This window comes from Mobula birostris, chromosome 12 (genome assembly GCF_030028105.1).
Source record: "Mobula birostris isolate sMobBir1 chromosome 12, sMobBir1.hap1, whole genome shotgun sequence".
In the NCBI taxonomy this organism is placed as follows: Eukaryota; Metazoa; Chordata; class Chondrichthyes; order Myliobatiformes; family Myliobatidae; genus Mobula; species Mobula birostris.
The window spans coordinates 115152330-115178588 of record NC_092381.1 but is presented as its reverse complement, the minus strand read 5'-3'; the positions used below and the strand labels follow the sequence as shown (position 1 = coordinate 115178588).

General features: G+C 44.2%; 1 protein-coding gene across 3 annotated transcripts in view; it reads left to right on the top strand.

Moving 5' to 3' along the window:
- clasrp (CLK4-associating serine/arginine rich protein) overlaps positions 1-26259 on the top strand; it is a 144693-nt gene that overhangs the window by 8096 nt on the left and 110338 nt on the right. For all 3 annotated transcript variants that reach the window (XR_011888098.1, XM_072274541.1, XM_072274542.1), the window contains exons 2-7: positions 3746-3886; positions 4021-4118; positions 7485-7586; positions 16909-16988; positions 18786-18870; positions 23563-23705. Coding sequence is in view for 2 of the 3 variants with exons in the window: in XM_072274541.1 (XP_072130642.1) it covers positions 3788-3886; positions 4021-4118; positions 7485-7586; positions 16909-16988; positions 18786-18870; positions 23563-23705 (607 nt within the window). In the remaining variant the exon portion in view is untranslated. The remainder of the gene's footprint in view (positions 1-3745; positions 3887-4020; positions 4119-7484; positions 7587-16908; positions 16989-18785; positions 18871-23562; positions 23706-26259) is intronic.

Genomic DNA, 26259 nt, shown 5'->3' with positions numbered 1-26259 from the left:
AACAACAGTTGTATGCAGTACCATGCAAAAGTTGTAGGCACCCTAGATTTTTTAGGTGGTTTCAGGTGGTATGGCTTCCATGGAGCTGTGATCTCAACGTCATTGAGGCTCTCTGGGATTCCCTGGAGATACAGAAATAAGGAGACAGCCAAAGTCTGAAGAAAAGTCTGAAGAGAGCTTTTGGTACATTGGCCTTTATTAATCAAAGTATTGAGTATAAGAGCTGGAATGTTATGAGGTTGTATAAGGCATTGGTGAGGCCGAATCTGGAGTATTGTGTTCAGTTTTGGCCACCAAATTACAGGAAGGATATAAATAAGGTTGAAAGAGTGCAGAGAAGGTTTACAAGGATGTTGCCGAGACTTGAGAAACTCAGTTACAGAGAAAGGTTGAATAGGTTAGGACTTGATTCCCTGGAGCGTAGAAGAATGAGGGGAGATTTGGTAGAGGTATATAAAATTATGATGGGTATAGATAGAGTGAATGCAAGCAGGCTTTTTCCACTGAGGCAAGGGGAGAAAAAAACCAGAGGACATGGGTTAAGGGTGAGGGGGGAAAAGTTTAAAGGGAACATTAGGGGGTGGCTTCTTCACACAGAGAGTGGTGGGAGTATGGAATGAGCTGCCAGACAAGGTGGTAAATGCGGGTTCTTTTTTAACATTTAAGAATAAATTGGACAGATACGTGGATGGGAGGTGTATGGAGGGATATGGTCCGTGTGCAGGTCAGTGGGACTAGGCAGAAAGTGGTTTGGCACAGCCAAGAAGGGCCAAAAGGCCTGTTTCTGTGCTGTAGTTTCTATGGTAAGAACTGTGGCAAGTTCTCCAAGATGCTTGGAATAACCTACCAGCTGATTTTCTTCTAAACCTGAAAGGTAGTGTACCCAAGGGAATTGACACAGTTTTGGTCACACCAAATATTCATTTGATTTAGTTTTTTAGTGTTTACTGCTCTTTATAGTATTTTCTGTGATATTTAGGAACTTTTAGTTTCATTATTTTTGAAAATGGCTTCATTTCAGAATTTTTTTTTAACGTGGATACAATAGGGTCTTAAGACCCTCTTAGGTGGGTAAATGGAGCTTAGAAAAATAGAAGGTTATGTGCTAGGGAAATTCTAGGCAGTCTCTAGAGTAGGTTACATGGTGGGCACAACTTTGTGGGCCAAAGGGTCTGTGATGTGCTGTAATTTTCTATGTTCTAGGTAGCTTATGCACTTTTGTAGGCTTTTGCATAATAGCCAACAGATTACAACAGGGGATATAAAATGTAAGGAAGCCAATGTTACAGTGGTCATGAGGGACTTCACTATGCAGGGACACTGGGAAAATCAGGTTAATACCATAAGATATAGGAGCAGAAGTAGGCCATTTGGCCCATCGAATCTGCTCCACCATTCAGTCATGGGCTGATCCAACTCTTCCAGTCATCCCCACTCCCCTGCCTTCTCCCCATACCCTTTGATGCCCTGGCTAATCAAGAACCTGTCTATCTCTGCCTTTAATACACCCAATGTCTTGGCCTCCACAACAGCTGCTCGTAGCAACAAATTCTACATATTTATCACCCTCTGACGAAAGTAGTTTCTACACAGCTCTGTTCTGAATGGACGCCCTTCAATGCTGAAGTCGTGCCCTCTTGTCCTAGACTCCCCTGCCATGGGAAATAACTTTGCCGTATCTAATCTGTTCAGGCCTTTTAACATTTGGAATGTTTCTATGAGATCCTCCCTCATTCTCCTGAACTTCAGGGAATAAGCCCAAGAGCTGCCAGATGTTCCTCATACGGTAATCATTCTCATGAATCTTCTCTGAACCCTCTCCAATGTCAGTATATCCTTTCTAAAATAAGGAGCCCAAAACTGCACACAATACTCCAAGTGTGGTCTCACGAGTGCCTTATAGAGCCTCAACATCACATCCCTGCTCTTATATTCTTTACCTCTAGAAATGAATGCCAACATTGCATTTGCCTTCTTCACCACCGACTCAACCTGGAGGTTAATCTTTAGGGTATCCTGCACAGGAAGTCCTAAGTCTCTTTGCATCTCTGCATTTTGAATTCTCTCCCCATCTAATTTGTCTGACCGTTTACTTTGCAACATTGTATTTCATTTGCCACTTCTTTGCCCATTCCCCTAAACTATCGAAGTCTTTCTGCAGGCTCTCTGTTTCCTCAACACTACTCACTGTTCCACGTATCTTTGTATCATCGGCAAATTTAGCCACAGATCCATTAATCCCATTGTCCAAATCATTGACATACATCGTAAAAAGCAGCGGTCCCAACACTAACCCCTGAGGAACTCCACTGGTAACCGGCAGCCATCCAGAATAGGATCCCGTTATTCCCACTCTCCGTTTTCTGCCGACTAGCCAATGCTCAACCCATGCCAGTAACTTCCCTGTAATTCCATGGGCTCTTATCTTGCTAAGCAGCCTCATGTGCGGTACCTTGTCAAAGTCCATAAGACGTAGGAGTCGAATTAGGCCATCTTGTCGCCATACTCAATAATTCCATAGTAGAATAACAACCATGAGAGACTGCATCAACTTGGGTGTTCAACCAGTATGAAAAGTATAACAAACTGCAAGTGCAAAAAGAAAGAAATAATGATAATAAATAAGCAATAATTATTGAGAAATTGAGATAAAGAGTCCTTGAAATTGAGTACATAAGTTGTGGGAACATTTCAATGATGGGGCAAATGAAGTTGAGTGAGGTTATCCCCTTTAGTTCAAGAGCCTGATGGTTGAGGGGTAGTAACTGTCCTGAACCTGTTGGTGTGAGTCCTGAGACGCTTGTACTTTTTACCTGCTGACAGCAGTGAGAAGAAAGATGTCCTGGGTGGCGGGGGTCCCTGATGAAAGATGCAGCTTTCCTGCGACAGCTTTTCATGTAGATGTGCTCAATGGTTGGGGAAGGCTTTATTCATGATGGAGTACCTTACTTTATACTTTATTGTCGCCAAACGATTGATACTAGAATGTACAATCATCACAGTGATATTTGATTCTGCGCTTCCCACTTCCTGGATTACAAATATTAAATATTAAAAATAGTAAAAATTAGTCAATATTAAAAATTTAAATTATAAGTCATGAATAGAAAATAGAAAAATGGAAAGTAAGGTAGTGCAAAAAAACTGAGAGGCAGGTCCGGATATTTGGAGAGTACAGCCCAGATCCAGAGTAGGCCATAGCCACTAGTTTTTGTAGGATTTTCCATTCAAGGGCAGTTGGGTTTCCATGCCAGGCTGTAATGCAGCCATTCAATATACACCTCATTGCACATCTGTAGAAGTTTGTCAAAGTTTTAGATGTCATGCTGAACCTTTGCAAACTTCTAAGGAAGTGGAGCTGCTGATGTGCTTTCTTTGTAATTGCACTTGTGTGCTGGGTCCAGGCAGCTCCTTTGAAATAGTAACAAGCCCCTTTCTTCTCAGGACCGGCTGATCTGGCTCATCCTGACTCTGGTGGGTAAGGCTGTGTCCTCTGAATTCCCAGCCTTATGATAGTATAAATAATGTACATAGCATGGAAAAAATCACCCAACAATCTCGGCAATATGGCTTGACTAGACTTCTAGTCATCTGTTGTGATGTTAGTGTCAGATTTGATTCTTAATGATCAAATTGAGTTACGCAGCACAGAATCAGGTCCTTTGGCCCAATGTTAAAGATGCTCTTGTAATGCATGCTGTACCTGACAATGATGCAGGATTATAATTGCAACCTTCCTTTTCAGGCTTGCAGCCCTTGACTACCTTGCCTCTTGTCCAGGATCAGGATGTGGCACGAAGCGCGAAAACACGAGCGCAAGCTGCGTGGGATGATGGTTGACTACAAGAAGCGAGCAGAGCGGCGCAGGGAGTACTACGAAAAGATTGTGAGCTTGTTGTAACCTTCACTGTTCCGTGTGTGTTTTTTGTGGTAGATATGTTAAAATAGAAACTTCTATAGATTAATAATTTTTCAGTCCATGGTTAACTATTGTCTTGTAAATGGTATTTTGGATTACAGAAGAAAGATCCAGCGCAGTTCCTGCAGGTTCACGGCCGAGCTTGTAAGATCCACCTGGACTCTGCCGTGGCCCTTGCTGCAGAAAGCCCCCTCAACATGTAAGTCGGGATAGAAGCTGTTCTTGTGTTTGATGATATGTGCTCTCAAACCTTTGTTCTTGCTGCTTGACAGCGGAGGGGAGAAGAGAGAGTGACTGGGGTAGTGCAGTTGGAATCACAGACATGGAGATGATTTATGTCCAGTGTGAATTTGATGGACTCCCCTCTCTATTCCCATAGATATTTCATTCCTTCCTTAAAGAGTGTTGGATCAGTTTAAAAGCAAGGATGTAATGTTGAGACTTCATAAAGCACTGGTGAGGCCTCACTTGGAGTAATGTGAGCGGTTGTGGGTCCCTTATCTAAAGAAGGATGTGCTGACATTGCAGAGGGCTTGAAGGAGGTTCACGAAAATGATTCCAGGATTGGAAGCTTATTATATGAAGAGTGTTCGGTGGCTCTGGGCCTTTACTCACTGGGTTTCAGAAGAATGAGGGGGGCGGGGACCTCATTGAAACCTATCGAATGTTGAAAGGCCTCAACAGAGTGGATGTGGACAAGATGTTTCCTATGGTGGGAGAGCCTAAGACCAGAAGACACACCCTCTGAATAGCGGGGCGTCCTTTTAGAATGGCGATGAGGAGTATTTTCTTTAGCCAGAGAGTGGTGAATCTGTGGAATTTGTTGCCTCAGGTGGCTGTGGAGGCCAAGTTACTGGGTATATTTAAGGCTCTTGATTAATCAGGGTGTGAAGGGATATAGGGAGAAGGCAGGAGATTGGTTCTTAAAGGGAAAATGGATCAGCCATGATGAAATGGTTTGATGGGCCAAATGGCCTAATTCTGCTCCTATATGTTATAGTCTTATAGAAACATAGAAAATAGGTGCAGGAGTAGGCCATTCGGCCCTTCGAGCCTGCACTGCCATTTATTATGATCATGGCTGATCATCCAACTCAGGACACCGCCCCAGCCTTCCCTCCATACCCCCTGACCCCCGTAGCCACAAGGGCCATATCTAACTCCCTCTTAAATATAGCCAATGAACTGGCCTCAACTGTTTCCTGTGGCAGAGAATTCCACAGATTCACCACTCTCTGTGTGAAGAAGTTTTTCCTAATCTCGGTCCTAAAAGGCTTCCCCTCTATCCTCAAACTGTGACCCCTCGTTCTGGACTTCCCCAACATCGGGAACAATCTTCCTGCATCTAGCCTGTCCAATCCCCTTAGGATCTTATACGTTTCAATCAGATCCCCCCTCAATGTTCTAAATTCCAACGAGTACAAGCCCAGTTCATCCAGTCTTTCTTCATATGAAAGTCCTGCCATCCCAGGAATCAATCTGGTGAACCTTCTCTGTACTCCCTCTATGGCAAGGATGTCTTTCCTCAGATTAGGGGACCAAGACTGCACACAATACTCCAGGTGTGGTCTCACCAAGGCCTTGTACAACTGTAGTAGTACCTCCCTGCTCCTGTATTCAAATCCTCTCATTATAAATGCCAGCATACCATTCGCCTTTTTCACCGCCTGCTGTACCTGCATGCCCACTTTCAATGACTGGTGTATAATGACACCCAGGTCACGTTGCACCTCCCCTTTTCCTAATCGGCCACCATTCAGATAATAATCTGTTTTCCTATTTTTGCCACCAAAGTGGATAACTTCACATTTATCCACATTAAATTGCATCTGCCATGAATTTGCCCACTCACCCAACCTATCCAAGTCACCCTGCATCCTCTTAGCATCCTCCTCACAGCTAAGACTGCCACCCAGCTTCGTGTCATCCGCAAACTTGGAGATGCTGCATTTAATTCCCTCATCCAAGTCATTAATATATATTGTAAACAACTGGGGTCCCAGCACTGAGCCTTGCGGTACCCCACTAGTCACCGCCTGCCATTCTGAAAAGGTCCCGTTTATTCCCACTCTTTGCTTCCTGTCTGCTAACCAACTCTCCATCCACACCAATACCTTACCCCCAATACCGTGTGCTTTAAGTTTGCACACTAATCTCCTGTGTGGGACCTTGTCAAAAGCCTTCTGAAAATCCAAATATACCACATCCACTGGTTCTCCCCTATCCACTCTACTAGTTACATCCTCAAAAAATTCTATGAGATTCGTCAGACATGATTTTCCTTTCACAAATCCATGCTGACTTTGTCCGATCATTTCACCGCTTTCCAAATGTGCTGTTATCACATCCTTGATAACTGACTCCAGCAGTTTCCCCACCACCGACGTTAGGCTAACCGGTCTATAATTCCCTGGTTTCTCTCTCCCTCCTTTTTTAAAAAGTGGAGTTACATTAGCCACCCTCCAATCCTCAGGAACTAGTCCAGAATCTAACGAGTTTTGAAAAATTATCATTAATGCATCCACTATTTCTTGGGCTACTTCCTTAAGCACCCTGGGATGCAGACCATCCGGCCCTGGGGATTTATCTGCCTTCAATCCCTTCAATTTACCTAACACCACTTCCCTACTAACATGTATTTCGCTCAGTTCCTCCATCTCACTGGACCCTCTGTCCCCTACTATTTCTGGAAGATTATTTATGTCCTCCTTAGTGAAGACAGAACCAAAGTAATTATTCAATTGGTCTGCCATGTCCTTGCTCCCCATAATCAATTCACCTGTTTCTGCCTGCAGGGGACCTACATTTGTCTTTACCAGTCTTTTCCTTTTTACATATCTATAAAAGCTTTTACAGTCTGTTTTTATGTTGCCTGCCAGTTTTCTCTCATAATCTTTTTTCCCCTTCCTAATTAAGCCCTTTGTCCTCCTCTGCTGAACTCTGAATTTCTCCCAGTCCTCAGGTGAGCCACTTTCTCTGGCTAATTTGTATGCTGCTTCTTTGGAATTGATACTATCCCTAATTTCTCTTGTCAGCCACGGCTGCACTACCTTCCTTGATTTATTCTTTTGCCAAACTGGGATGAACATTTGTTGCAGTTCATCCATGCAACCTTTAAATGCTTGCCATTGCATATCCACCGTCAATCCTTTAAGTATATTAGATCATTAGTATTAGTATTTATTGTCTTAGATCATTAGTATGTTGTGTGCCGTATCATATGACATGGCAATCATGGTCGCCCACTAGCAATTCTATAATTTCCTTATCAACATTACCATTATCACGTTATGCAGTATTGGAAGTACATTCCTGTTTCTTTATTTTTGGTGGTCTTAACTGTGGATGGAGGCTGGCCAGGAGTTGTAAGGCACTCCTTCGCTCTGCTAGCCTGCAGGTTACCCTTGGGCAAGGTGTATTCCTGCCAGCCCATTCTGTGCACTGAAGGGAATTCTGCAGTCTGCTGTGTGAGGACTGATTCTTCTATATGTGATTTAGGCCATCACTGTCCGATTCACTTTTGGCTTTCAGCCTCACTGAATATTGGCTTACTTCATTTTCCTAGGATGCCGTGGCAGGGCGATACAAACAACATGATCGATCGATTTGATGTCCGTGCTCATCTGGATTATATTCCCGAGTATACTCCACCTTTCCTAAGTGCTCTGTGAGTATCCCCCATAAATGATAGTAATGGGTTGTGGCTGATGACAGGGTGGGAGTTGCAGGTCATCCTCCATTCCTATTGCCTGTTATGCCGCTGGTGTCTGGGGCAGCAGTGAAGGTCCTCCCTCTCTAGTGGTGTTCACCGTGCCAGTAACTTTCACAACTCTCAGTCATACAAGTCCCGTGTGGAGACTCAGCAATACCATCACACTGCGATGTAGAAAGATTCTTCATTGCTGCTTCTGTAACAGTTTTGTTTTACCAGTCAGGATTGTTAGTCCTGAGCTGAAGGACTGGTGGATCACTCTTCGTTTGGCCTCTACCTTTTGACCTGTTTGGCATGGGTGACCCAAAGCACAAAACTCTGACTCCAGCCAACGTAGCTGTCTGGATCATAGAGGCATGTAAGCCTCTAAACCCTACAACAAGGCTGCAGTCCTCTTGGAGGATTGTCCTCCGTAACCGATAGCAATGGATAGTGACTGATGGTAGTGTGGGATTTTCTCCCAAGTCAAAGTCCGAAGTTCAGAATTTGAGAAGGAGAACCTAAATTCAGATGTATCAGTGTAGTAAAGGGAATTACAGAGGCATGAGAGAGGAGTTGGCCAGAATTGATTGGAAAAGAACACTGGCAGGGATGATGGCAGAGCAGCAATGGCTGGAATTTCTGGAAGCAATTCAGAAGGCACAGGATATATACATCCTAAAGGAAGAAGTATTCTAAAGGCAAGATGACACAACCATGGCTAGCAAAGGAAGTTAAAATCAACATAAACGCCATAGAGACGGCATATAATAGAGCAAAAATTAGTGGGAAGTTAGAGGATTGGGAAGTTTTTAAATACCAGCAGAAGGCAACTAAAAAAGTCATTAAGAAGGTAAAGATGTAATATGAAAGTAAGCTAGCTAATAGTATTATAGAGGATACCAAAAGTTTCTTCAAATACATAATGTGTAAAACAGAGGCGAGAGCCGATATTGGACCGCTGGAAAACGATGCTGGAGAGGTGGTAATGGGGAACAAGGAAATGACAGACAGACTGAATAAGTATTTTCCATCATTCTTCACAGTGGAAGACACTAGCAGAATGGTGGAAGTTCCAGGTGTCATGGGTCATGAAGTGTATGACATTACCATTACTAGAGAGAAGGTTCTTGGGAAGCTGAAGGTAGACAAGTCACCTGAACCAGAGCCTTTTCTGGTTGGCTGCCAGTGACTAGTGGTGTTCCATAGGGGTGTCTGTTGGAATCAATTCTTTTTTTTACATTATATGTCAGTGATTTAGATAATAGATGTTTCCTGCGTTTGGAGAGTAAGACCAGAAGACACAGATTCGGAGTAGCGGGGCGTCCTTTTAGAATGGAGATGAGGAGGAACTTCTTTTGCTAGAGAGTGATGAATCTGGAAATCGTTGACACAGGTGGCTGTGGAAGCCAAGTCTTTATGCATATTTAAGGCAGAAGTTGATAGATTTTTGATTGGTCAGGGCATGAAGGGATGCAGGAGGAAGGCAAGAGATTGGGGCTAAGATAGAAAATGGATCAGCCATGATGAAATGGCAGAGCAGACTCGATGGGCTAAATGGCTCCTATATCTTATGGTAAATTTATGATCAAAGTACATAGCAGAAGGACTTAAGACAGATTAGGAGAATGGGCAAGAAAGTGGCAAGATAAATACAATGTTGGAAAATGCATGATCATGCACTTTGGTAGTAGCAATAAGTGCAGGGACTATTTTCTAAATGGGGAGAAAATCCAGGAATCTGAGATGCTTTGGGAGTCCTTGTGCAGAACACCCTGAATGTTAACTTGCAAGTTGAGTCGGTGGTGAGGAAGGCAAATGCAATGTTAGCATTCATTTCAAGAGGTCTAGAATACAAGAGCAGGGATGTGATACTGAGGCTTTATAAGGCATTGGTGAGGCCTCACCTTGAGTATTGTGAACAGTTTTGGGCCCCTCATCTTAGAAAAGATGTGCTGGCATTGGAGGGGGTTCAGAGGAGTTTCACAAGGATGTTTCCAGGAATGAAAGGGTCGTCATACGAGGAACGTTTGATGGCTCTGGGTCTGTACTCGTTGGAAATCAGAAGGATGGCGGGGAGGATTCTCATTGAAACCTTTCGAATGTTGAAAGGCCTAGACAGAGAAGATGTGGAAAGTATGTTTCCCATGGTGGGAGAGTCTAGGACAAGAGGGCACAGCCTCAGGATAGAGAGGCACCCTTTTAAAACAGACATGCAGAGAAATTTCTTTAGCCAAAGGCCGGTGAATTTGTGGAATTTGTTGTCACATGCAGCTGTGGAGGCCAGGTCATTGGGTGTATCTTAAGGCAGAGATTGATAGGTTCTTGATTGGACATGGCATCAGATGTTATGGGGAGAAGGTTGGGAACTGAGGCTGAGGAGAAGATAAAAAAAAAGGATCAGCCATGATTGAATGGCAGAGCAGACTTGGGCCAGATGGCCTAATTCTGCTCCTATGTCTTATATACAACCAAACAGCCAATGTGCAAAGAAGACAAACTAGGCAAATAAAAATAAACAAATAAATCAGTACTATTAAGGATGTGAGTTGTTGAGTCCTTAAAAATGATTCCCTAGGTTGTGGAATCAGTTCAGTGTTGAGTGAAGTTATCCACACTGGTTCAGGAGCCTGATGGTTGTGGGGTAATAACTGTTTCTGAACCTGGTGGTGTGGGACCTGAGGCTCATTGTGGTGAGTGAAGTTATCCACACTGGTTCAGGAGCCTGATGGTTGTAGGGTAATAACTGTTCCTGATCCTGATGGCGTGGGACCTAAGGCTCACGTATCTCCTGCCTGAGAGCATGGATTTGATGATGGGGAGGTCCTTAATGATGGATGCTGCTTTCTTGCAGCAGTGCTCCTTGTAGATGTGCTGAGTGTCCACAACTGCATAAGCAGTTTCAAGTTCCTGGGTGTCAAGATCTCTGAGGATCTAACCTGGTCCCAACATATTAATGTAGTTACAAAGAAGGCAAGACAGCGGCTATACTTTATTAGGAGTTTGAAGAGATTTGGCATGTCAACAAATACACTCAAAAGCTTCTTTGGATGTACCATGGAGAACATTCTGACAGGCTGCATCACTGTCTGGTATGGAGGGGCTACTGCACAGGCCCGAAAGAAGCTGCAGAGGGTTGTAAGTATAGTCAGCTTCATTTTGGGCACTAGCCTACAAAGTACCCAGGACATGTTGAAGGGGTGGTGTCTCAGAAAGGCAGTGTCCATTATTAAGGACCTCCAGCACCCAGGGCATGCCCTTTTCTCACTGTTACAATCAGGTTGGAGGTACAGAAGCCTGAAGGCACACACTCAGTGATTCAGGAGCAGCTTCTTCCCCTCTGCCATCCGATTCCTAAATGGACACTGAACCCTTGGACACTACCTCACGCTTTTTATTATATAGTATTTCTGTTTTTTTGCACTATTTTTAATCTATTCAATATACGTATACTGTATAAAGTATATGAAATAAGATTTGCTTATTATTTTTTTCTTCTATTTTATGTGTTGCATTGAAGTAAGTTAACAAATTTCACATCACCTGCTGGTGATAAACCTGATTCTGATTCTGAAGTGTGGGCAATGTAAAATTTAAGAGGGAGTTGAGCCGAAATAGCTTCCTTCTGTTATATTAGGAAATAAAGAAAAATAGAAAGGCTACAAACCAAGAACTCCAAGGTAACATTAAAAGTACATCACAAAAACACACCTTTTGGCCCATCTCAACCATTTAAATTGCCTACCCCCATTGACCTGAACTGCACCTATATCCCTCCTTACCCCATCTGCACAAGCACCTCTATGCACAGTTGCAATGAAAAGGCCCTCTTGCAGCAGCATTACAGATGCATAGTATTATATAAACAGCATTCACATGAAAAACATAAACAAAAACAACAGGAATTCTGCAGATGCTGGAAATTCAAGCAACACACATAAAAGTTGCTGGTGAACGCAGCAGGCCAGGCAGCATCTCTAGGAAGAAGTACAGTCAACGTTTCAGGCCGAGACCCTTCGTCAGGACTAACTGAAGGAAGAGTGAGTAAGGGATTTGAAAGTGGGAGGGGGAGGGGGAGATCCAAAATGATAGGAGAAGACAGGAGGGGGAGGGATGGAGCCAAGAACTGGACAGGTGATTGGCAAAGGGGATATGAGAGGATCATGGGACAGGAGATCCAGGAAGAAAGACGGGGGGGAAGGGGGGGACCCAGAGGATAGGCAAGAGGTATATTCAGAGGGACAGAGGGAGAAAAAGGAGAGTGAGAGAAAGAATGTGTGTATAAAAATAAGTAACAGATGGGGTACGAGGGGGAGGTGGGGCCTAACGGAAGTTAGAGAAGTCGATGTTCATGCCATCAGGTTGGAGGCTGTGTGGGTTCGTCTTTACAGTAGAGGAGGCCGTGGATAGACATGTCAGAATGGGAATGGGATGTGGAATTAAAATGTGTGGCCACTGGAAGATCCTGCTTTCTCTGGCGGACAGAGCGTAGATGTTCAGCAAAGCGGTCTCCCAGTCTGCGTCGGGTCTCGCCAATATACAAAAGGCCACATCGGGAGCACCGGACGCAGTATATCACCCCAGTCGACTCACAGGTGAAGTGTTGCCTCACCTGGAAGGACTGTTTGGGGCCCTGAATGGTGGTAAGGGAGGAAGTGTAAGGGCACGTGTAGCACTTGTTCCACCTACACGGATAAGTGCCAGGAGGGAGATCAGTGGGGAGGGATGGGGGGGAACGAATGGTCAAGGGAGTTGCGTAGTGAGCGATCCCTGCGGAATGCAGAGGGGGGGGGGAGGGAAAGATGTGCTTAGTGGTGGGATCCCATTGGAGGTGGCGGAAGTTACGGAGAATAATATGTTGAACCCGGAGGCTGGTGGGGTGGTAGGTGAGGACCAGGGGAACCCTATTCCTAGTGGGGTGGTGGGAGGATGGAGTGAGAGCAGATGTACGTGAAATGGGGGAGATGCGTTTAAGAGCAGAGTTGATAGTGGAGGAAGGGAAGCCCCTTTCTTTAAAAAAGGAAGACATCTCCCTCGTCCTAGAATGAAAAGCCTCATCCTGAGAGTAGATGCGGCCGAGACGGAGGAATTGCGAGAAGGGGATGGCGTTTTTGCAAGAGACAGGGTGAGAAGAGGAATAGTCCAGATAGCTGTGAGAGTCAGTAGGCTTATAGTAGACATCAGTGGATAAGCTGTCTTCAGAGACAGAGACAGAAAGATCTAGAAAGGGGAGGGAGGTGTCGGAAATGGACCAGGTAAACTTGAGGGCAGGGTGGAAGTTGGAGGCAAAGTTAATAAAGTCAACGAGTTCTGCATGCGTGCAGGAAGCAGCGCCAATGCAGTCATCGATGTAGCGAAGGAAAAGTGGGGGACAGATACCAGAATAGATACCAGAACATAGATTGTTCCACAAACCCAACAAAAAGGCAGGCATAGCTAGGACCCATACGGGTGCCCATAGCTACACCTTTAGTTTGGAGGAAGTGGGAGGAGCCAAAGGAGAAATTATTAAGAGTAAGGACTAATTCCACTAGACGGAGCAGAGTGGTGGTAGAGGGGAACTGATTAGGTCTGGAATCCAAAAAGAAGCGTAGAGCTTTGAGACCTTTCTGATGGGGGATGGAAGTATATAAGGACTGGACATCCATGGTGAAAATAAAGCGCTGGGGGCCAGGGAACTTAAAATCATCGAAAAGTTTAAGAGCGTGAGAAGTGTCACGAACATAGGTCGGAAGGGATTGAACAAGGGGTGATAAAACATAAACAACATGTTTTTTACAAAAATAACACAATTAGAATTTTGAAAAAGCACCGTCAATTTTAGTGATCAAGGTGTTCAAAGCGTCTTGCTAATTTTTCATGATTCGGGTTCAGTCCTGATGAAGGGTCTCGGCCCAAAACGTTGACTCTTTATTCCCCTCCAGAGACTCTGCCTGACCTGGTGAGTTCCTCCAACATTTTCTGTATGTTGCCCAAGTTTTCCAGCGTCTGCAGAATCCCTTGCGTTGTGATTAGAGTTGTGCTGGCTGGTTCAAGAATTGTATTGTTGAAGAGAAGCTCTTGAACCTGGTGTTGTGGAACTTCAAGCTTCTATCCCTTCTGCCTGATTGTATCTGCGAAAAGGTGGCATGGATGGAACAGCGGGGATTTTTGATGATAGATGTTGCCTCTTGAGGCATTGCCTCCTGAGCTACTGCCAGTGATAGGGAGGGACGTGCCTGTGCTGCTTCTACTCCCCTCTGCAACTTTTTACATTCTTGAGCTTTTGAATTGCCATTGCGAACAGTCAGGCAAAAACACAGACTATAAAACACAAAAACAAAAGAGTGCATATTCTGTTCAGCTCAGTGCTCAATATCTGCAGGCTGCCCCAATTCAAAGTCACCCAAAAATAGCACCAGAAAAAGGAGCAACCAGAAAATATCTCATAATGTGAATTACAGTCCAAGCCACAAACCTCGTTGATAAAACCTTAACACGAGAAAATCCGCAGATGCTGGAAATTCAGGTAACACGCACAAAGTGCTGGTGCAACGCAGCAGGCTAGGCAGCATCTCTAGGAAGAAGTACAGTCGGCATTTTGGGCTGAGACCCACCAGCATTTTGTGTGTGTGTTGCTTGATAAAACCTTGCCTCGGCACCATCCTCTGACAGCATCGAAGGGGAGAGAGAGGTCATTCAAGTGAAGGGACGGTCCTTCAGGAACAGCAAGTGAGGGGGGAGAGAGAGAGAGGGGGAGAGACCATCACATGCAAACGCCTTCTCTGGCAGCAGCGAGCAAGAGGTTAGTAGATGGCACTGAACACTTGCTCGCCTTCTGCAGTCGCCCTGGTGTTTTCAATCTTCCTGGCCGCATTAATCGGCAAGAAATGGAGTCAAGCATGAGCTTGTGCCCGGCTTGCAAGTTTCTCGGCTTTTAGAAGGCCGCTTGTCTCCTGGCACCCACTTGGAGACAGCAAAGCGCTAGATCATTCAATTGGCCCCAAAAAAAAACACCATCAGACTGTAGATCACAGGCTCCAACAGTTCCAGAACCACATTTGAAAGAAAAAGAAGTGAAAGAAGCAGTTTCTTGGACCATCTTGAAGATGTTGATCATGTTAACATTGTTCACTAGTGCCATCCCAGGCATTTAAAGCTGCTGACCATCTCCACTAATGTGGACTATGCACATTCACGATCCCTCTGCAGTGGTTTGCTACACAAATACAGTGGCTGGATAGGTCCCAAAAGTGGATGAAGCTGAGCTGATTTTAGTTTCTTGAAGTGGACAAAAGAGCTGCAGTATTATCATCAGAGGGTGGAAGGCTGGGAGATGTTGAGTCAGATGCTGTGACTCCAGCTGGAAAGTGAATGTGTGATGGAGGACAGTCTGCGTGAATATCAGTGCTGAAAGGGAGCTGTTTGCAGTGACCCAGTTGCCTTGACTGATGACACTTCATTGAAGTGGAGTTCAGTAGCTTGGGGAAGAGGGCTTCTCATTGTGATGGAACAGTTCCAAGAGACTGACTTCAAGATTAGCAGGAGAAGAGTGTGGGATCGAGGGCTTTGTATATCTGTATACAAAAGAGGAATGCAGTAGAACAGAGGTATTATAGAAACAGATCTATAATCCCTTGAAAGGACTGTCATTGATATATAGGGTCATAAAGAAGTTTTCGGCACATGGGCCTTTGTATTGAGAAGAGAAGTTGGATGTAATGTTGAAATTATATAAAATGTTGGTGAGGCCAGATTTGGATCGTGCATATCTGCTCGCCTACCTACAAGAAAGATATCAATAAGATTGAAAGAATACAGAGGAAATTTACAAGGATGTTGCTGGGCCTTGAAGACCTCAGTTATAGGGAAAGGGTGAAGTGGTTAGGACTTTATTTCCTGGAGCATAGGAGAATGAGGGGATACTTGATCAGGGTATACAAAATTATGAGCAGTACAGATGGGGTAGAAGAAAACGCAAGCAGGCTTTTTCCATGAAAGTTGGGTGAGACTAAAACTAGAGGTCGCAGGATAAGGGTGAAAGGTGAAATATTTAAGAGTAACCTGAGGGAGAACTTAGAGAGTGGTGGTGTGGAACAAACTGCCAGTAGAAGTGGTGGACACAGGTTCAATTTCAATCTTCAACAGAAATTTGGTTAAGTATAAAGATGCAAAGGTTATGGAGGGCAATGGTCCATGTGCGGGTTGATGGGACTAGACGATGTAATAGATCAGCATGGACTAGATGGGCTAAAGGGTCTGTTTCTGTGCTGTAGTGCTCTGCGTTTACAGAGCCCATCTCAGGCCATCTGTATTAGTTCAGAGCTATTCCACTAATTTCCCCTGTAACCTTAAAAGATTAAGTATTGGCTTTAATTGTCTCATGTACATGGAAACATTAATAGTAAAGTGTGTCTTTTACGACAACAGCCAACACAGTCACAGGATTGTGCCTACCATTAACTGAGGAGTCTGTGGACCCCAGGTTGGGAACCCCTGCTTTAGAGAAAACACAAACATCCTGCTCACTAAAAATGACCTTGTCGGAAAGCGCTGCTTATTTGACAGGGTGAGACCTCGTCTTCTGCGGAGTGACAAGATGCGCAGCACATTGAGAAGTGCCATGTGCACAACACAGAGATGCAGAGAAGCACATACAAGATGCTAGGGTAACTCAACAGGTCAGACAGCTTGTATGGATAGAAATAGTCGACATTTCAGGCCGAGAGTTTGAGGGTGCAAACATAATGAATCCAGGAGATATCTAAGCAACACACACCAAATGTTGGAGGGTTCAGCAGGTAAGGCAGCATCTATGAAGGGGAATAAACAGTGGATGTTTTGGGTTAAGACCCTTCATCAGGACAATTTCTAAAATTGGCAACAGATAAGTATTTTAAGGAATTATCTTCTGAAGAAATGGATGATTTTATCTGAAGGAACTTGGAGATAGTTCAAGCACTAGTTTTTAATCTTTAAATAGAAATTATTCACCAAATATAACAAGGTAAACATTTATACATATTCAAGGTGTGAAAGCAAATAGCATCTAGCAGTTCAGCCAGTAATTTGTACGAGTTTATTTGTAGAGTTGTAAAGGCAAATAAAGCTATTAATGAACAAACGTGTTGAAATTTTTGGCACATTCAGCCTACTGTGTCTGGGCCAGCTGAAGGAAAGCAATCCAGCTGAATTCCACCTTCCAGGTCAACAGCCTTGTTGGCTCCTGTGACTCCAATTGATGCAAATGCCTTCCAGAATTTCAGTTTGCATTTCCTTATTTAGAACATGCAACCAACCTTTATTTTCCTGTTTCCAGCTCTCCAGAACATGACAATGATGAACGGAAATGTAATTATGAGCGATACCGAGGTTTGGTTCAGAACGATTTTGCAGGCAGTAAGTGTTGAAGCATCTGACTCACTAGTTTTTCGTTGAATTCTTAATAGATTTTTTCTTCCTCAATAACTGAGTGAGTTGATTGCATTTGATCTAACAAGAACTTGGCCTGTTTCACATAGTTTACTCCCTTTGTAAATCGTCCTTCCTGTACCTTTTCCACTTCGTCATGTGTACTTAATTCAGCAATTGACTGACTCTGTGGGAGAGGAAGAGTCAAAATTGGGAGAAAAGCACTCTGCTGCTATACTGATGAGTAATTTGTGCCTGCAACATTTTTGTGAAGGCAGTGATCTCTCTTGTTTTGAGTTCCTGGCTTTTAATTTTAGAAACTAGACCATAAGACATTTGGCCTATCGAGTGTCTCCGCTATTTCATTACGGCTGATCCATTTCCTTCTCAACCCATTCTTCTGCCTTCTCCCCATAACCTTTCGCTCCTTGACTAATCAAGAACATTTCAACTTCCACTTTAAATACACCCAGTGACTTGGTGTCCACAGCCACCAATGGCAATGAATTCCACAGATTCACCACCCTCTGGCGAAAGAAATTCCTCCTTATCTCTGTTCTGAATGGATGTTCTATTTTTTGGCTATGCCCTTTGGTCCTAGACTCCCCACCAAAGGAAACACTGTCTTCACATCCACTCTTATCTAGGCCTTTCGAAATAAGGTAGATTTCAATGAGGTTCCCCTTCATTCTTCTCAATTCCAGCGAGTAAAGACCCAGAGCCTCCATATGATAAGCTTTTCATTCCTGGAATCATACTCGTGAACCTTCTCCAATGTCAGCATATCCTTTCAAAACTGCTTACAATACTCCAAGTAAGGCTTCACCAATGACTCAGCATTACATCTTTGCTTTAATATTCTAGTCTTCTCGAAATGAATGCAACATTGCATTCACCTTCCTCACCACTGATCCTACCTGCAAATGAAATTTTAGGAAATCCTGCACAAGGACTCCAGAATCCCTTTGCACTCGGAGTTTTGATTTTTCTTCCTGTTTAGAAAGTGGTCTGTGCTTTTATTCCTTCTACCAAAGTGCCATTTGATTAAAGAGCACAGTAGATGCTCTTCGGTCCACAATGTTGTGCTGAACTTTTAACCTACTCTTAAGATCAATCTAACTCTTCCCTTCTACATAGCCCTCCATTTTTCTACCATTCATGTGTCTATCCAAGAATTTCTTAAATGTCCCTAATGTATCTGACTCTACCAGCAGCCCCGGCACTGCATTTCACCATTCTGTGTGGGGGGAAAAGAAACTTAACCTTTGACAACTGTTATACTTCTCTCCAGTCGCCTTAAAATGAAGCCCCACCCTGGGAAAAAATCTCTGGCTGTCCACTTTATGTATGCCTGTTATCATCTTGTATGCCTCTTTTGTTTAGAGCAGTCACCTGGCTGATCTTTATTACCTCAGTGGGACAACACAGTAACGTAGTGATTAGCACAGTGCTTTACAGTACCAGCGACTGGGGTCCAATTCCTACCGCTGCCTGTACGTTCTCTCTGCAACTGTGTGGGTTCTTCCCACAGGTTGTTAGGTTAGTTGGTCATCATAAGTTGTCCCGTGATTAGGCTAGAGTTAAATCGGGGATTGGGGTGTTGCGGGGCCAGAAGGGCCTATTCCGCACTGTATCTCAATAATAGTAATAATAACCTCCAGCCGCATGGTGAGATGCAGCCAGAGGTGATAAAGATTAGCCTGGTGAAGTCACCTGTGGGCCCAGTGAGTTATCTTCTGTGTGGCCACCAGCCTCCCGCCACTCACTTTTCCCTTTGCATTCCAGTTGCTGAGGAGCAGTGTCTGTACCAGATCTACATCGACGAGCTGTACGGAGGCATGCAGAAGCCTAACGAAGATGAGAAGAAGAAGTATGTGCAGGGTCCAGGGGGAGGGAGGGTAGAAAAATGGAACGCAAAACAACTATGCATTGTCTTTTTTTGTTGTTCCCTGGTCCCCTCTGGTACCATAGTGGCGAAGTGGGCCAGATTTGTGCTGAGTGTGTCCTTGATACCCTTTGTGAATAGGGGCTGGAGGGGTGGGTGGGTGGGAGGGTGAGGGGAAATGGTGTGCGCTGCTTCTACCTCTGTTATCTGCTGAGGGTTGTCAGAGTGCCCGGCTGTTACCCTCATCCCTCCCCACCCCACAGTAATAGCTTGTGGTCACTCCTTGTTGCAAGTGTCAGCCCCTGTAAGGCTGAGTCGTCAACAGAGGAAGTGTTTAAAAATTGGGAAAGAAAATATTCAAAAAGTTCAAAATAAATTTATTATCAATATGTATATGTCACCATATGTTACCCTGAGATTCATTTTCTTGCATGCATTCATAGTAGCTATATTGGTAAGAATTCTGTGATGTTGATAATTAATTTCTGTCTAATTCTGAGCTTGGCAACAATTTTTTGCCAATGTGGTGATCTGTTTTCATTTTGAGTTCCTGGCCCCTCATTACATTGACAATAAGACCTTGAAATCATTAGAATAGGAACAAATTAGGCCATTCAGCCCATCTAGTCTGTTTCATCATTCTGTCATGCTGATTTATTATCTCTCTCAACACCACTCCTTCTGCCTTCTCATAACCTTTGATGCCCTTACTAATAAAGAATCTGTCAACTTCCTCTTTAAATATACCTAATGACTTGGCCTGCACAGCAGTCTGTAGCGAGAAATTACATCCATTCACCATCCTCTGGCTAAAAAGATTTTTCCCCATCTGATTTGTAAGGTTGATCTTTTGTTCTGAGGCTGTGCCCTCTGGTCCTGGACTCCCCTACCATAGGAGATGTCTACTCTATCTAGGCCTTTCAGTATTTGATAGGTTTCAGTGAGATTCAGCCCCCATTCTAAATTCCAGTGACTGGAGGCCTAGTGTGTATTGCTCCTGTTAGGGTAGACTCCGTAACAAAATAATCCGCCCTGTCCCCTTAAGGTCACACAATTCTAGAGAGTGATACCTTCTGCATCATGGCTTATGTTGAATTGAATCGTCCAGGATTATAAAGTCTTTCAGTCTTCCAGCTGAAGTGAAATCTGCAAACCTTAAATCATTCACTAAAGACAGCTGTTGAAAGTTCAGATTTTAAGAAATCTTCCATTTATGTATTTTCGTATTTCATCTCTTAGAAATTCTGCAATTACATTCAATGTTTTCGAAACGGCTTCTCCCCCTTCGCATTCAGATTTCTGAAGGATCCATGAACATTATGGCATTATTTTCCTCTCTTTTTGCACTACTTACAGTATACGTATAGTTCTTAGTGTAGCTTGTAGTAGTATTTTTTTGCAGAATCAAGTTTATTATCACTGAGCAACACACTCAAAATGCTGGAGGAACTCAGCAGGCCAGGCAGCATCTCTGAAAAAGAGTACAGTCGACATTTTGGGCTGAGACCCTTCAGCAGGTCTGGAGAAAAAAGGCTGAGGAGTAGATTTAAAAGGTGGGGAGGGGGAGAAAACGCAAGGTGACAGTTGAAACCTGAAAAGCGGGGAATGAAGTAAAGAGTTGGGAATTGATTGGTGAAAGAGATACAGGGCTAGAGAAGGGAGAGTCTGATAGAAGAGGACAGAAGGCCATGCAAGAAAGAAAAGGGGGGAGAATCACTAGAGGGAGGTGATGGGTGAGCAAGGAGATAAGGTAGGAGAGGGAAAAGGGGAGGGGAAATAGTGCAGGAGTGGTGGTGGTGGAAGTTCGAGGAATCAGTGTTCATGCCATCAGGTTGGAGGCTACCCGGATGGAATATAAGGTGGTGTTCTTCCAACGTAACTGTGGCCTCATCAAGACAGTGGAGGAAGCCATGGACAGCCATATCATAATGGGATATGAAATCAGAATGGGTGGCCACTGGGAAATCCCGCTTTTTTTGGTGGACAGTGAGCAGGTGTTTGGCGGTTTTCTCCAGTCCTACCGGAGGGTCTCGGCCTGAAATGTCGACTGCACTCTTTTCCATAGGGGCTGCCAGGCCTGCTGAGTTCCTCCAGCATTTTGTGCCTGTTGCTTAGATTTGCAGCATCTAGATTTTCTCTTGTTTATGATTAGATTATTATCACTGACCTATATTGTGAAATTTATTGTTTTGTGGCAGCATTATGGTGCTTTACATAAAATGCATTATAATATACTGTCTTATTATAGTATGCAGCTTATCCATTTACATCTTGTATTCCACCTGGGTAGCCTCTGATGGCATGAGTATCAATTTCTCCTTCTGGTGAACAAATACCCACCGCCCTCTGACCTTTCCCATCCACCCAGTTTCACCTATCACCTTCCAGCCAGCCTCCTTCCCCTCCCTCCACCTTTTTATTTTGGTGTCTTCCCCCCTTCCTTCTCAGTCCAGAAGAAAGATCTTGGCCCGAAATGTCGACTATTTACTCTTTTTCCATAGGTGCTGCCTGATCTACTGAGTTTCTTCAGCATTTTATGTATGTAGTTTTTGATTTCCAGCATCTGCAGACTTGCTTGTGGTATTATACCGTATGTATATAATTATATAAATTATACTGTGTATTACACTGTACTGCTGCTGCAAAACAAATGCCAGTGGTAATAGACTTCTGATCCACAGAATTCACTACACACTCGTCTGTTCATTTGGGCTGACGGTTCTGGAGCAGAGGTTCTTCATCCGGGTGGTACATTAGCCTAGTGGTTATGTCCAGGGTTCAGTTCCTGACATTGCTGCCTATAAGGAGTTTGTAGGTTCTCCCCTTGACAGTGTGGGTTTTCCTCCGGTTCCCTCCCGCAGTCCAGAGATGTACTGGTTAGTAGTTTAATTGGTCATCGCAAACTGTCCGATGATTAGGCTGCGGTTATAGAGGTGAGTTTCCAGGCACACAGCTCTTTGGGCTGGAGGGGCCTGATCTGTGTTGTTCTATAAATAAATAATAAATATGAGCTGATACTGTGATATTTAAGCTGATTTTATGCAGAGTGAGTAACAATGAAATGTAACTTTTAATGACTTGAGGGCCAAGAGTAGAACACATCATCCAGCCTTTGAGCCTGTTGGCCACTCAGTAAAATAGTACCTAAACCAATCTTGGCCTCAATGTCACTTAACTGCTTTCTACCCATTCTCCTTGACTTCACGGTAGTGTAGCAGCTGTCACTAAGCTATTAGAGCCCCAGCGACCGAGGTTCAATTCCCATTGCTATCTGTAAGGAGTTTGTATGTTCTCCCCATGGCTACGTGGTTTTTTCCGCATGCTCTGGTTTCCTCCCACATTAAGATGCATGGGTTGGAGTTAGTAAGTTGTGGGCATGCCAGAACTGTGGAAGCAATTATAGGTTGCCCAGCACAATCCTTTGCTGATTTGATTTGACACTAACAATGTATTTCACTATCTTTCGATGTACATGTGACAAATAAATCTTTAGTTCATTTTGTTGTAAGCTTTCAGCCTCTGCCTCGCATATATTCAGTGACTGTGTTCACTGATATCTGGCGTAGAGATTTACAGTTCTCTGAAAGAAGAAATTCATCCTTATTTCCATCTAAAAAGGGCAGCCACCATTTCTGGAACATAGAACAACACAGCATAGTACAGGCCTTTCAGCTCATGATGTTGTGCCAAATTTTTAACCTATTCTAAGATCAATCTAACACTCCCCTCCTACGTAGCCCTCCATTTTTCTACCATTTAGACTGAGTTTTTTTAAATGCCCGTAATGTGTCTGCGTGTAACATCACCCCTGGCAGGATGTTCCACATATTAACACTCTCTGTGTTTTAAAAAGAACCTCTGACATGTCTCTATACCTTCCTGCAATCACCTTAAAAATATGTCCCCTCATATTAGCCATTTCCACCCCGGGAAAAAGTCTGTAGCTTTTCACTTGATCTGTACCTCTTACTTGACACCTCTATAGTTTCTGCAATTAATCTTCCACTGTGGGAAGTATCCTGTCTGTATTCCCCTGTCAATTCTGCTCAAAATCTTATGTGTTTCAATAAGATCACCCTTCATTTTTCCATTTTTTGATGAACATATCAAATAATCCAGATAAGAAAAACCCTGGATCCCAGGATTCAGTCTAATCAACGGTCCCTGCACTGTCTGCATTGTAATCCTGTCCCTCCTTAAAGATGGGCACAGTGCACAGAATGTTAAACTGCACGTGGTAGATCAGCTGAGGTCCCGCCTTCGCCCTGTGTAAAGCTCCCCTCCATACTCCTTACAATAGCAGCCAGAGAGTATGCCCAAATTCCTGGGCACTGCGAAGAATGCCTGTCCCTGGTCTATCTTTTTTTTATTGATGAAGCACTAGAACAGCTCCTTTTGGCCCAGCGAGCCCAGGCCATCCAAATACACCCATGTGAACCTACTAACTGTACACCTTTGCTGAGTAAACCCACGTGGTCATGGGCAGAAAGTACAAACTCATTATAGGACGACCGCAGGACTTGAACCTGAATCCCTGGTGCTGTAACCGCTACTCTACCGCGGCACCCTCTGCGAATAATGATTTACTTTTGCGTTATTACGCAGACACGTTGATCAGCGTAGGAAATTTTTCCATTGAATGACCTGCTAGCCATTTCTCCACCTTGTCCCCAACAGATTAGCAGAGAAGAAAGCATCGATTGGCTACACTTACGACGACTGCTCAGTAACTACAGATGAGAAGGCAGAGGAGAAAGATGAAGACTACGAGGATGACTCAGATGAGAAGAGTGATTCCGATGAAGAGATACCAGACATAGGTGAGCTGTAAATTATACACAGGAGATTCTGCAGATGCTGGAAATCTGGAGCAACACCCTCACAAAATGCTGAAGGAACTCAGCAGGTCTGGCAACATCTATGGAGAGGAGTAAACAGTCAAGGTTTTGGGCCAAGACCGTAAACATCGACTGTTTATTCCTCTTCATGGATGCTGCATGACCTGCAGAGTCCTTCCAGTAGTTTATGTGTTGAGCTGTGCAAGAGGAGACTCGCTGGTTGGAACAGCAGGGGGTGCTGTTGAATGTTTAAACTGAAAGGGAATGAGTTAGGTAGCAGCTGAAAATATTCTCAGGGTTGGTTAATACCTAACAACAAAGGTTGCATTCCTAACCCGAGGGTTTTCCTGTGGTTCAGCATTTGGCTTTCAGAAGGATTAAGACTGAGGAAGTTAATAAAGTTGTAAAGTAAATGCCCAGGGAAATTGTTGTTGTTGTAGTACTAGTAGTAGTACTAGTAGTAGTACTAGTAGTAGTACTAGTAGTAGTAGGGAGTAGTCTGTTATGCTGTTGGCGTTTAGGGCAGCAATGAAGATCTTTCATCTCTGCCGGTGTTCAGGGCTTCCTTCATCATGTCAGTAGCTTCAGCTTGGTTTTCACCACTGTCAGTCACGCAAGTCCTGGGTGGAGTCTCGGGAATACCGTTGTACTCATGTAGAAGGATTCTTCATTGCTGTTTCTCTAATAGTTTCTGGAGGCCCAGTCATTGGTAGGAGCAGCGCACTTGGACGAGGTTACTTGCAGGTTGGCGAAGCTCATAGAAAAGGAGAAATTTGCAGTTGTTCAGACATTCTGGAGGCCCAGTCAGCGTCGGGAGCAGAGCACTGTGAATTAAATAAAAGTAAAGAAGGGACAAGCAGGACGGCCATTGTGGGAGTAGGCCAGAGGTGAGAGTAGGAGGGTCAGGCTTTGACTCGAGGCTTCTACAAGAAGAGGCTGAGGCCGAAAGAAACAGGTTAGAAGGGTAGTTTTCCCTTTCGTTATTTGGTCTTGGTTGCCCGTTGTACAATGCAGACAGGATGGCAGATATGGCAGTGGGATGCTCCTCCTGTAGGATGTGGGAATGATGGCATCCCTGATGACTACACTTGCAGGAAGTGCAGCCAGCTCCAGCTCTTGAAAGGCTGCATTAAGGAGCTGGAGCTAGTGTTGAACGAACTAAGGATGATCTGGCAGGCAGAACAATTGATAGGTAAAACTTTTGAGTTGGTGGTTACACCCTGAGTGCAGAATTCAGAGAGAACACCGAGAGAGGTAAGGGGAGAAAGGAGCCAGTGCAGGATTCCCCTGTGGCCTTTCCCCTCAGCAACAGGTATACCCCTTTCGATACTGATGAGGAGGATGACCTCTCTGGGCAAGGCAGCAGCAGCCAGATCAATAGCATTGTGATCAGCTCTGGGTTCCAGAAGGGTAGGGTAAGGTCAGGTGGAGCATTAGTCATATGGGACTTGATAATTAAGGAGACAGATAGAGGATTTTGTGGCAGCAAAAGAGATGCCAGGATAGTGTGTTGCCTCCCTGATGCCAGGATCCAGAATGTCTCTGAGCAGTTGCAGAATATTCTTGAAGGGGAGGGTGAGCAGCCAGAGGTTGTGGTACCGATGACACAGACAGAAGAGAGGTAGAGGTCCTGTGCAGTAAGTTTAGGGATTTTGGAAGGGGGCTGATCTTCTGAAACAATTTTGGGCAGCACATTTTCCAATTTAATTGCCATTATTTTAGAAAGAATTTTAAAATCTACATCCAACAAAGACTTGTAGACGGTTTGTACTCTGTGTGGAGGTTGACCAGTGGTGTTCCGCAGGAATCTGTTCTGGGACGACTCCTCTTTGTGATTTTTATAAATGAACTGGATGAGGAAGTAGAAGGGTCGGTTAATAAGCTTGCTGATGATACAAAAGTTGGGGGTGTTATGTATAGTCTGGAGGGTTGTCAGAGGTTACAGTGGGACACCGATAGGATGCAGAACTGGGCTGAGGAGTGGCAGATGGACTTCAACCCAGATAAGTGTGAAGTGGTTCATTTTGGTAGGTCAAGTTTGAAGACAGAATATAAATGGTAAAACTCTTGGCAGTGTGGAGGATTAGCGAGATCTTGGGTCTGTGTCCATAGGACACTCAGACCTGGTGTGCAGGTTAAGAAGATATATGGTGTGATGGCCTTCCTGAACCGTGGGATTGAGTTCAAGAGCCGTAAGGTAATGGTACAGCTATGTAAGACCTTGGTCAGACCCCACTTGGAGCACTGTGTTCAGTTCTGGTCACCTCACTACAGGAAGGATGTGGATACTATAGAGGGAATGCAGAGGAATTTTACAAGGATGTTGCCTGGATTGGAGAGTATGTCTTTTGAGAATAGGTTGAGTGAACTTGGCCTTTTCTCCTTGGAGCAATAGAGGATGAGAGGTGACCTGAAGAGGTGGATAAGATGATTGAGAGGCATTGATCGTGTGGATAGCCAGAGGCTTTTTCCCAGGAGTGAAGTGAGGGGGCATAGTTTTAAGATGCTTGGAAGAAGGTACAAGGGGGATGTCAAA